We start from the raw sequence: 13,465 nt of genomic DNA on the forward strand, positions 1-13,465 counted from the left end.
GCCACTGAACATTAAAAACACTTTTTATATGCTACATGAATTTCGCAGTAATATAAAACGTGCTGGCAAGAGTCCCTTTTAAAACGATTTTCCGCAGTCTGTGGATGGCACTTGATAGGTCAAAATGCAATTCGATGAGGCTTAACTTTATAGGTCTACTTTGATAAGAATTTTGATTTCACAAGAATTTACCCTTCAATTTGATTTGACCAATTTATCAAAATACATTTGAGAGAGATTTCCCACTTGCTCTTAGTCTTCATCCTCATCCTCTTCTTCCTGCAAATCTGCTCCAGTATAGTCTGTATCGTGACAGCCACATATTGCACGTTGATGATCGCAAATATAAATGCATTGGATCTGTTAAATTGTCAACCAAAACAGCATTAGAAATAACTGCAGTGTCCCTTAAAATGCCCATGCGTGCTATCCCGATAGATTTTGTTGCCTGCATCTCCATGCTGTTGAGCTATGCTGTATTTCTTACTCAGTCTCTGAAAATATTTCTGAAACAAACAAACAAACGAAATTTCAAACTATGTCTTTATTATATTCCATATGGTTTTAATGTATGAAGATATTTCACGCTATTTATTATTGGTGTCAAGTAGACATTTTTGGACATACAGTGGAAAGTTGTTCATGCAATTTGTGTTTAGTGAAGGGGCTGGGTGGAGTTGGGGGGCTTCAAGCAGAGTTACATGGTTTGTCAGCTATCTACAATACAATGCACTTGACCAAGACTACAAAAGTCAAGTACCATAATATTGCTGTCGCACTATGTTGTGTGCCATAGGCCTAAGATGTTGTGACAGACTTGCATAAATTTAAGAATGGAAACTCTCAGGGCTTTCCTTCGTTAATAATAAAAAGAGAATCTAAGATGATGATATTAAATTTGTAACGTAAACTATTGGAAGGGTGATTATTTTGTAATTGCTCATTAGTCTTGTATATTTATCGCTGTACCTTATGGCAAGGCCGCGGGAATTGTGAGGGGGGTTCATTCTCCCATTACAAGGATCAGTTTCAAAAGTAATTTGTGAAACTGGATAGATTGTGTTTGTCGTGCCGTCACATTCCAGTTCTGGCTATAAATATTATCTCAAACCAGCTTCAGTGGTCAGTTGCATGGAACGCGGCACTCTGGAAATAAGAGCATAAAGCAGAAGCCTGCAGATAATTTCGGATCGTGCAGGACATCCGATCAAAAGACATCTATATGTTTCTGCCAACTGTCAATAAATTGAAGTGGAACTATAACGGAGGACAGTGTGCATAATAATCTGCATCACACTTTTTTTTTTTTGAAATAAGAGTAGCCTAATCTTAGCTAGCCTACATACACACGGTGCAATGCGTTGCTATAATGCAGGTAGTGTATAAGCTATTTTTAATCAAGGCACAGGCCTAAGTTTATTTTGCACACGAGTCCAGACCGTCCAGCGTAGTCTACTGTAAAACTCCCTTTAAGTAGGATCAGCGGACGTAATTAAAGCTAGTAATTGCAGATTAGAGGTTTTGGGTCATTGGGGTTATTTGATAGGAGGCTGTTTTAAATGACGGGTAATTATTTAACATCACTCGTAAGCTATGGTGCAGGTTTTTTCACCTGGGTTTAAAACCCAGACCTCAATTTCAGAAACCACTGCAAGCATTTGGAAGCTACACCAACTTTTTTTCCCCCTGCACTGTATGATGAATCATGGCAATGGTCCTCTGTGATTGATCGTTTGACTTTTGCATAAGCGTGGCGTTGTTGAATGTTTAAGTTAATGTTGCTTCTGAAACAAGTTATCGCAGCACGAGGTAACCTAAGCGGGTCAGAAGGTTCTCAATCGAGTCCCATGGCCCTTGCTTGTTTACAAAAGTAAATCTATCAATAGACCTAACCTATACAAGGTCGAAGTCATAGTCCACCGCTCACTGTTTTCGAATTATTTATTTATTTATGTATTTTGTTGTTGTTGTGGGTAGAGATTGTATCTCTCGAAAATATTTAAATAATTTAAACACAAGAGTTTATTTTAATTTTAATTTAAAATATTTGTCACATAGGCTAATGTATAGGCTAGAATCGAATTGGCCTATATTAAGTAGGCTAGCCTTCGGTTCTCTAATGCCCTTGCATGTTTGCTCTTTATTTGGCACACTCGGGTTCTTTAAAATTAATTTAATAATCTTCTCAACTCACATAGGCTAACGTTAACAAATACTTTAAAGTTTCTAACCCTGGATTAGCTATTTGACGAAATATAGCCTAATTTATTTTCTTTAAATTCAGCTAATTGTCCAGCTTTACATGCAAAACATCAGGCGCATTTAAATCAGCAATGTAAAATTAATAAAAGAGAGCGAGCGGTAATGAGGGGGTGTCCTGTCTTTTGAGGCACAACGGAGGAGAAAGTGCGCCAAATTTGTTTGCAGCGGATCAAGGCTCACCGCCTTCACTGCACTTTCTTTATCTTAATTCCAACTTGAAAAGATATAATTATCTAGTTTGAACAGGGCTGCTATCAAATCCTTCTTTAGGCAGGGTAGGGAACAGCTCGAGTGGATTGTGGGCTCTGAGCCGCTCGGTGTTGCCCGAGATAGGAATAATGAAGTTGTGGAGTCCGGAGATACAAAGGGCATTAACCTCATTAGCATGAAACCTTTTCTTCTAACTATTGTGGGACCCTTTCAGCCTTCTAATCCCTCTATTTCAAAGCTGGGTTTGTAATAAAGCTTTTAGGGGGTTTTCAAAGCTAATAGTGTTCTCCGCTGATTTTTTTATTACCTTTATAGTCCAACGACTGTTCAAAAATCCCCTTGCATAGCCTAGTATGTGTAGCCCAAAGAAATTTTTAACCTTTATCAAACTACGATTAAAAGTTTTGGGGACAACACGAAAACGCTCATCAATGGTATTTCCTGGGATCTCGGGAAAAAAAAATTTCACGTTTGCTAAATAAAATAATAGCTATCTTATTTCATGCAATTTTATTTAGAACGACGATTATTTGGGGATAACGTGCTTTTTAAATGGATATCAAATACAAGTTAATAGATGAATTGACGTCTTTTACATAGCCTACAAATATAAAATTCATATTTGCATTCTACAGCCTGTTATTAATATAATAAAAAGCAAGAACTGAGAAGGAAGGCTAAATACATCCCAGTCGTTGCTGTCGACAAGATTTTAAACAAAGCTCCTATTTTGCGGCACATTGCAAGCCTTCTCTTATCGCGTTGTGAGAGGTAGTCAGATTGTACCAAATTATGTCCAACCAGGCCCCCTTGGATCCACGGATTAACAGATTAAAGTGGACCACTGGGCAATGCATCCCCTTTCCCCCACATATTACTCGTATGATAATTGCCTAAACTGATTTGCACTTTCACAAAAGCTCGCAGGACTCTTTGTAGCCTGAACAGACCAGACGCTGCACTTCTAGCAATGGAATAAAACTGGTCAATGCCAGTCTATGTCAGACTGAGCGGCAAATGAGGCAAGAAAAAAACAAGGACTTCGCTGTGGAAAAATCGAGCTCAAGACCGTTGTAAGCATTCTATTTGTGTTACATTTTAACCAGTCCATTTCCCCGTTAGGCTACATGCTTTATACGCTCATATTAATTAGACAGCTGGAAGAATATTCCATTGATAAAATAGTGATAATTACCATACCTCGCCTGTTTTTCCTAAAGGACAATGACACCAAGGGACCGAATCAAAAGAAGACAACTACCAGTGCAATCCATACAACTGTCCAATAATGATTTTCTAAAAACAGGATGCATCCTAAACCATTTACTATAGGCTACCGGTGAAAAGTTTCAAAACAAAAAGGCTATGATTTTATTCTGAGCAACATATTGATAAAACTTTATTGACAAAATATTGACAATTACATACTTCTTGGAAGTATACTTTGTGTTAAAATTGTAGCAAACTTAACACAAACACAAAATTATTTACATTCTTGTAAAAGACGATTTAACATAAACATTAGCTTTTAGTATCTCTATACATGGAATACGCTCAGTGCTTGAAGTTTTGTTGCCTAGGCGGCCGGCAATTCTTGCATTAATCCTTCGAAGAGGGGCGAGTCCCGATCACATATTCACACCAAGATTGCGGATTCATGGTAAAGCTTCATTTTTAAGGAATGTCATGGAGAATTTTTTTTATTAGAATTACTGTGTGTGGTAAACTTCAATAAAGCTTTTATAGTCTGGTTTAAAATTTGTTTTCCTTCTGAAAAACACTATAACGCAGCACTGCTACTTCATATTGTTTTCACAATCACTTTAACACGAGAATCATAAATTCAAAGACAGCACACTGTTGTAAAACAAAAAGGGGAAGAAGCACACATTTCTTTTCTCAGATTAAAAATAGCATCAAAACAAATTTACTCTGAAAACAAAGGTCAAATTAATTAATTAACCTACAAAAAAATATTTGCTCTACCATGCAATTCAAGTTTTACAAAAAACAGCTGTATATTTTGGTATCTTGATGTGGAAGGTTCACGTATTGAAAAAAATAAAACGGGAAGAAAAATCCCTCAGAAGTGCAAATGTCCTATGCGCATTTGAGCTATGTTTTGTGATAGTGGTGATGCGGGTAGTGTGGTGATGGGGGGCGGGGGTGGCCTGCGTGTAATACCTGTCAATCACCTTGCCTTGGCAACGTGAAAATTATTGACAGTTCCCTTGTAGTGACAGCAGTGCCACCAACAGGATCTCTCACCCTCAAGCTGCCGATCTCGAAGAATCAAAATGTGATACCCACTCCCTCTGTCAGTACACAGCATCCTTATCCGTGACATCCTTCGAGCCACGCCGCTGTCCTGGGTTCAAACAGTTTAAGTCTTTTAATCGTCTGAGGTGACGTCAATTTCCTCAGGGCTTCCTTGTTTTGTGGCCATTCTCCATCGGTTTATGTGATGAGTTCCTTTCTTTTTCTGTTGTGAATCCGAACCTTCCTCCTCCAGTTTCTGACGCTTGAACTTCGTCCTTCTATTCTGAAACCAAACTTTTACCTGTGGTGATAAAAAAAATTAAAATAATCATCGTAAAATTCGCAAATGCTTTTCACTGGCATCGGAATAAAACAATTAAACAAAAAGAGTTGGCCAAACGGAAGGTAGGCTATCACTAACGGGCCTTAAGAATAAATGGCTAGACGGACAAAGAACCGCCAGGTATCTCACAGTCAATCTAGTCCCGAGACTACTGCTCGACTTTCATTTGGTGTCTTCGGCCTGAATAAATTAAAACAACAGAGAATTTAAATGAGGTATTAAATACATAGCTTATTACTGATAAGTGAGGATGAAATTGGGGAAGAGAAGACTGCTGGCGTGGCTTTCCTTTTAAAGTGCACCTGACCTGTTTACGAACGACAGGTTGCATCATCACCAAGCCCTGCTGCTGCGTCAAACTCAAACTGAACTGTTGAGCAGACATTAACTCACTACAATAGAAGCAGTGTTATAACAGTGTAACTTCACTGACATTGTCGCTTATTGTCACGGATCAGTAGCCTATGTTAACTGGTAGGCTATATTTACAATTCACTTCCTCATTATTACATCCCCGTATATATAACCTCTCCTATTAGCACACATCGGTAAAGTCCAGTCTTCAGCGTAATTCATCACCTTTATCATTCATATCGTCCGTAACGATCACAGCTGACAACTTGGCAAGTGAGGCACATTTTAATGTGCTTTCAGGGAGCTAATTGAAGCACTGAAGAGGCTCGTAGTTCATTTCTTTCTACTGAACGATCCGCGCAAATAGGCTACGATATTAAATATGGTTAGGGAAATTCATTGATTTCCCCCTTATTCTTTTAAGTGTCCGTTTAAAACGGTTAACTGGTTAATTGCCAAACATTTTCCACAATAGCCCTCTGCCCAAAACCGAACAGTTCAACCTCCCCAAAAAAACGGGGTCAACTGGAAATCGTGGATTTAACCCACTTCAAACCATTACGCTTTTAGAACAATTTTTAGCCATTTACGCGTGGGATTCCCAACAAAACCAAACGCTAAACAAAAGAAAATTTTCTGTTATGATCAACTTGAAATCAGAATGTTGCCACATCTGTGCAAATAAGAAATTTACAGTATAGATTGCGACTACAGCCTATATGTAAATCTGTTAAAGAAAACTATTAAACGTTAGAAAATATTTAGGCCTAGCTACATAAAGAATCTAACTTTTAAAAGCTTTTATTGTTTATTGAATCATTCAAAACTACATTTTGTTACGCAAACATTGCTTATAGGCTATGTTAATATTTAAGGTACAGCTTAATCATAACAGGACGAGCCTATAGCCATTTATTTAGGCCGTATTATATAAATAGAAACATTGCGCACATTCACAGGCTATATGGCTGTAAACATTATTGAAGAAATATACACAACTTCTTACCTGAGTTTCTGTGAGGCTAAGGCTGTGAGCGAGCTGTTTTCGTTCCGCACCGACTACGTAATGATTTTTTTCGAAAGCATGTTCAAGCCGTAGTAGCTGTGATGGAGAAAAAGCTGTACGAATCCTTTTGGGCTTTCTTGCCAGTGCATTGTGCAATAGGAAGCTTTCAGGACTCGTTTCGTTTCCTGTAATGAAAATAACGATCATTAAAACCCATCGTCTACCATAATATTAGTATAGGCCTAGGCCTACTTTCTGAACATAATTGTTAGACCACGGTCAATGCGTTCTCACGAATTAATTGCGGGCTATAGGGCCTGAAGTTTAAAAACATTATATAAGATTTTTTTTTTTTTTGATGTTCTCTGGAACAAGTTACTTTAGTCCAGCAATAATGTTTTCAGTAGCTAGCTAGCCTAATTAAACTTTTGATGCAAATTCAAATGTGAGACAAAATAAGGTTAATTTACATGTAATCATTCAACATCTGATGCCTTCAACATTATTTTCCTTTTTTTTTTTTTTACAACTGAAATGTCCTCGAATTAATTCAATAGCTTTAATTATCTTTGCCTTGGTAACAGTTTTCATTACGAGTGTTTCGTTTAGAAACTGGCATGACAAATGTTTTCCCATACTGAATAGGCCTATTATAAAACTAAAAATTAATAAATAAATAAAATAAAAAGAGACACAAATTGTTTCTGTAACATTTGTGTCATTTAGCTATACAATGTAATAATACAATAGTATCAAACTTTTTAACGCTTATGAATATTAGTGTTCGTTTCTAAGGGAAATGAAAGGTCAATTTTTAACATTATGGACCCAGGCAAATGCACTTTCAGATAAAGGCGAAATTCGAGAAATTTACGATAAAAAAAAAAAATCGAACGGCAATTAAACTTCCGTTTTCTTAAATTATTTCGTTGACCTTAATTTTTTTCCTGGTAATATGAATGCCTATTATTTGTTATAAAAGTTTTTCACATATTTTACTACACCACAATCGATGTGTTTTATTAGGCCATAGCCTATTAATTCTTTTAAAAGGCGATGTAACCCGTTTACGCTAAATAAATATTTAAACCTATTAAAATAATTATTTTAAATTTATAAAACATCAAATATAAAAGATACAAATACTTAACGTGTGAGTTTTAAACCAGTTTAAAGTAGGCTATATACATGGAATAACGCCAGATTATTTTCTTCCAGAAATGTAGCCTACTGATAACCGCAGGCTATAATGTCAGCACTCTACTTCACAGCAAAAGTCTATATTTCGATACAATAAAATTAACTTTTTTCGATAGCATTCATTTCAGCATTTTAATATCTAGCACAAAAGTGACATTTAGTCTAGGTAATTATCAATGAAAAACTGCAGTGTCCTTGGGCCGTTTGGCCCTCTTTTCTCTGAACGACTGGTCAAAATAACTGATGAATAAAACATTTTCCTTGATCTTACCTTGAAATCTGTGACCCAAGTATCTATATCTATGTATCAACCATGGATAAAAAGTTGAAGGGTCCCTTTGCTGGCTTGCGAAAAGAGGGTGCGGACTGTGCGAGGACGACAGCGGGTGAGCAGCCAAAGCGTGAGGAGGAGGTACTGAATGTACTGGGACGGCGGAGTTGGGAGGATGTGAAACAGCCTCAGCGAACACCAAGTCCGGGTTTGAGTAGACGCCCCTGCCGCTGGAATGAAAGCCGTTTAAAAATGGGTTCATCTGGCTTGAGTTTGCATAGCTGAGAGCCGCTGGTCGTATGGGCTCCTCGGATCTCGACGCTGGCAAAGGATTATCCTTCGCTACCAAAGACTCTATGGTAAAACACCTCTTCGGTGTGGGTTGAAACATGGTTCACCAGTCAAGATTCCCCAGTTTAAGTGAAAACGGTACACGCACTAAAAAAAATACTCCACACCCAAGACCAAAGTTTTGTCAGCAAGTTAGCGGCAACTAAAGAAAAGGTAAAAAAAAAATGGTTAAAAGCACACAGCTCAACACATCGTCAGAGAGGTGGCCAACTTCTCCAGACAATCCATGAATGTGATCGGTTCCTCTCCAGTTGTGCTAGCGATTTGTTAGTTCATGAGCCTAATTAGCTCTGGAGTCACATAAACAGTTTCCTCTGAAGCCTGTAATGGCTTGGTGATTGGTCGCTGCCGCTCGCCTTAAGGTTGAGGGAAGAGTCTTTAAGTGCGTCAATACGAACGAGCGCGGAGAGGCGGATTCAAGCAAAACGGAACGGATTCGCCCAGAAACAGAGCTGTGGAGCAATTTACATACGCAGCTGATCCCATTGAGAGACTCGAGGTACTTCAGCATGTATTTGTGTTGCACACATGATGCTTTTACTCGCTGTTATCCAGCACCTCAGTGCGTTTACATGCTGATTTGTATCCAACTCGACTACAAAAGTAGAAATGAAGAGTCGTTTAAACAAATGACTGTAATCAATGAAATTCTGTCATGAAATTATCAGTTCAAATGACAATCTTTGTGCATATCAAACTTTTTGAATGTAGCCTACTACACTCAGGTAGTTCGGTGGGCCTGTATAACGCCCACCTCTATATTGTCTCTCCGCGTTTTCATTTTCTCCGATGGGTTTTTGATTAGTTTATGAGAGACTCTCTTTCTCTATTGGCCAGGAGACAAGGATGAGGCTTATTAGACAGACAATATTTTCAGCTCTGTTTGTTTGTCGTATGACTACAAGAGTCTATTACCCTCTAACTACTCATTAAACCAGTGGAGTTAAATCCCATTATGGGTTACTAATGTGCATACTGCATCTCAAAAGTTCAGGTACACAGTTGTCAACGCGATCTCTTGGGTTTTGGACTCTGTTTTGCGGGGTGTGAGGTAGCTCGGTGACATTTTAATAACGCTTTATATTCTTTTTACTTCTACTCACGTTCAGATAAATCTCATACAGCATTACATTATCATTCACCACGTAATTATGTGTTGTAAATAGAGCAATTTTGCTACACATAAAAAAAGAACGTGCATAGCTAAATATCAGTAATATTTCTATCGATGATATAAAAAAATCAGTAACTATCATTCTGGATCTCTGTCCACGAGACAAACTCGCATTTGATATAGGCTAATTTTAAAATGCAAGTATTTTGGAACTGCAGTGAACGCATATGTTCAGTATGGGGGGGGGGGGGGTGTTTACAAAATAGGTCCACATGTATGGCATTCATTATTCACTTGAATAATTTTGCTTATAGCTCTCAACACCCCCTATTTGTTAAAATGAATGCATAATGAACAGCTAGGTTATTGGTTTAACGTAGCCTACAAACGCAGCATGACAATATGGTGTCCTTTCCTTTATTTTTATTTGTATAATTATAAAATTATTATTATTATTTATGTGTGTGTGTGTGTGTGTGTGTGTGTGTGTGTGTGTGTGTGTGTGTGTGTGTGTGTGTTAACGAGAACAGGGTAATGGAGTCTTTAATTAATGATAATAATAATAATAATAATTATTATTATTATTATTATTATATAAAGGCATATATTGTTGTTATTATAATTATTATCATTATTATTATGACGGTCTATTTTGCCTGCGTTTAAATGAATAAATGAGCAAACACACTGTAGTAGACTCGGACTGTCGGATTCAAACTTGTTTTGTTTCTATAATGATTCCTGCCACAAAACTTGCTCAAATATTCAAGTGATTTCTTGATTCCAGTAATAACTGAGGATCTTCCTATGCATGACAGACATTGCCTACATTAACAATTAGGCTATCAGTTTGTTAGAGGCTATTTCTTGCCAGTGGAGTGTAGGACACTCAGTTCACCCGCCTCGAACGTTATCATTGTTCAGTTTTACTCGTCTGCTCGGCCGAGCGGTAATGTTTCGAAGTAGCCTACATTATGAGCTACATTTTAAATATTTGTTAGCTGGCGTTAGGTAGCCTACACTTTTTGGACTTCAAATAGCTGCCGTGTATCCTGGACATTTTCATTCACTTGCATTTTTTTTTTCGTCCACAAATTATCACGCCACTATTTTGATTTTATATCAAGTAATCGTTTGTTAAAAAGTAGAAAGCACACATTTGTTGAGATAACGGGAAACAAAATAAATTGTGTCACTAGCCTAGCCTACACTCGTCTGACTTTTGTGTAATTGCTGTAGGCATACAGGCTATTTAAATCAATTTAGAAATTGTACATTACGATTTTTGATCTGAAGAACAAAACATGGAGATATTGAAGATCTGCTGCTCTTCGAAGGGCTCAAACTGTTGAAGTCTAAGGATAGTGCGACATCCACTGGTACTTTTACAAGATGCACTCTCCGCCAGTTCCTGGACGTTCACAGAAATGAAGAGAATGGAATTGTCTCGCTTGTCTACAATGCTAATTAGCCTACTTTTTTCCCCATAAATTACTGTACATGACATTTAGGCCTACTGTAGCCTATTTACTAAAATTTTCGATGTCATTTTTACAACGACATCGAGAGCCTTGCTTCGTGGTCCATGAAACCACCTGCAGTTATTTATATTTCCATAGTGTCCCTTGAACAAAGACTAAAAAGCCCAAGACAAGCTATGTCTGTATGACGAAAGCATTAAAATCCCGCCATTAATTTTACACGATCAAACTCAACCCGTGTAGCGTAAACATTGCATCTCTTTGCGGGCCTACAGCCTATACAGATAATAGCCAAAGATATTACAATTACAATAATAATAATGATAGGCTAAATGAAGTTCGTTAACTTCACAGGTCTCACTATTTATACCTTTCACGTTTAGGTTAATCATATTAGCCTATTTCAATTTGTCTGTAGGCTTAACTCTCTTGAAATTCGTAGATCGTTAATTTGTACAAAAGCACTAAGACTTGATCAATAGCCTGCAGTGCCAGCATATCAATGTAGCAATCCCCAAAGTGATTTAATTTTCTTCGGTTTAAGAATTTAAAAAAAAAGTCCAATAGTTGCCGGCGATGTAGAAGGCGGCAATGAGCTTTATTCGACTATTTATTTTATCCATCCTTAAAAAAATGTTTCCGGTAGGCTATAATTAGGCTACGTGGATGACTTTTAAAAAGCTGTTATGTAACTGACTCCCATGAACAGCTTTTTCGAAAAGCATTGCGATAGAAACGTCTTCTGAATTATGTTAGGCTTTACAATCATGGATTCAGTGTGCATTGTGCAAGGCCTAGTAATTTCAAGACAAGAAATTACCTTTCAGAGCTCCTCTTTTCGCTCCACGCATAACTTTTACGGTTCTGCGCAAACCTAAAAAAAAGTATAAAAAAGTATTTTATATATATATGCTGGCATTTAAATCTTTCCACTAGTATGCCAACATTAATGGACAAAACATTAGGTTAGGCTACTCAGTTTTTGTTTTTTCCAATTTTCTAATGCTATGTGCGTTTTGCTTTTGAATTAAAGCGCAATAATAGTCTAATAGCCTAATATAAAACAGCCTAGCACAATCATATTGAAAATATCTAAACAAAAGTTATATATGCATAAGTGTGAATGACGAAAACATTTGAAGCCCGCATGAAATTAGCTTGCTTAAACTTAAAATAAAAATAAAAACTACGAAATATTAAGCATTTCAAACAATTATAGTCGTTTTCATCAAAGGACGTTAAATTCGATGAAGCATTTGGAAGGCATTTTTCAGTTTTAACATTTCGTTCTTACACAAACCACGTGTAAAATACACACATTATAGGTCATACAATATAAAATAATGTCTTAGGCCAATAAGTATAGGCTACAGTGCAACTGGAAGACTTAACAAGAAGCATTCAAGATTTTTTCTATTATAATGTCCGTTTTCCAAACATCCCATTCCGTAATGGCCGTAATTTTTGTTTACGTTATTTTATAAACTCTTGCTGCAACTAAAAGACTAAACTTGTGAAATCTTTAAAACATTGTTTCCAAATCGGAGTTTATAAATTCCTGTTAAATGACTGGAATTAGACTAAAAGACGACTCTTTTAATAAATGGCACTGGGTGGCAGATGCACAGATTAGACGATAGTGCCGTGTAGAGGAATATATCACATTCAGAAGCAGCATCCCTCCTAGCTCGAGGTTGGCGGAGTTTACAGACGGTGACCCGTGGTCAAACTTCACAGTAGGTCTTAGCAAATATAAGGGTCTAATCTAGTTTGGGAGTTCATAACCTCTTGCATGGGAATTTGAGGCTCCAATTGTGGGATTATTGGATTTAATTGTGGATTTTCCACTAGAATGCAACAAAGACCGCTGATATAATTGTTTCTTTCTTCTAGTATTTTCTGCATAATGATATAATGCGAGCAAAAGTTTATCACCCTCGCAGCGGGAAGAATCACGATCCAAATAAATCATTGCGTGAAACCAAGAACTCGCATTGATGAGGTTTACCGAGGATTACCTCTTATCAACGTGTGCGTGTGGGCCTCCAGCTCCAATTAGTTTAACCAAGAGCCACTTTTATTATATATATTATAAATATATATATATAAGCCCGTTGTAAAACTTCCCTGAAAGAAAAAGGCACTCCTAATCGAGTTTAAGACTGGATTACGCCCTTGGTACTGTTTTCTTGTAGAGATAAAATCAGTTTACTGCTATAGCAATGCATTGTTAGAATTGTCTGCATTTTTATTGCCATATTTGCCACCAAAATAAATAAAAAAATCACTAAAGACTGCAACATTTATTTACTATACCTTTTTAATGCATCAACCAGGAGGACCAGCATCATGTATTAAACGCCATTTTCTTCTATTAACAACAGAATAAATGAATAGATTACAGGGATCCAATCAATTGTTCTTGGTTCATTCATGGAGAGCCGTCTAAAGCTTCAGAAAACACTGCTGAGATTTACCGTACCCCTAGTGGCCAAAATGATGAACTGCTGATAAGGTCTGAGGTTTACTAACAACCACGGGCTCTTATTCCAGTTTCATTTGACACAAAAATCATGATATTGTCTTTTGCAGTATAAGAATGAAATTACAGTAA

General features: G+C 37.1%; 1 protein-coding gene across 1 annotated transcript; it reads right to left on the minus strand.

Moving 5' to 3' along the window:
* Positions 1 to 3,847: 3,847 nt before the first annotated feature.
* On the minus strand, positions 3,848 to 8,696 carry LOC132111171 (homeobox protein EMX2). Its single transcript, XM_059518331.1, has 3 exons — positions 7,906 to 8,696; positions 6,435 to 6,619; positions 3,848 to 5,032 (listed from the first exon to the last, which is right to left on the minus strand). The coding sequence occupies exons 1-3, from the start codon at positions 8,294 to 8,296 to the stop codon at positions 4,865 to 4,867; spliced, it is 744 nt and encodes a 247-aa protein (XP_059374314.1). The 5' UTR covers positions 8,297 to 8,696; the 3' UTR covers positions 3,848 to 4,864.
* Positions 8,697 to 13,465: the final 4,769 nt, after the last annotated feature.

Source organism: Carassius carassius, chromosome 30, assembly GCF_963082965.1.
Source record: "Carassius carassius chromosome 30, fCarCar2.1, whole genome shotgun sequence".
NCBI classification, from domain to species: domain Eukaryota; kingdom Metazoa; phylum Chordata; class Actinopteri; order Cypriniformes; family Cyprinidae; genus Carassius; species Carassius carassius.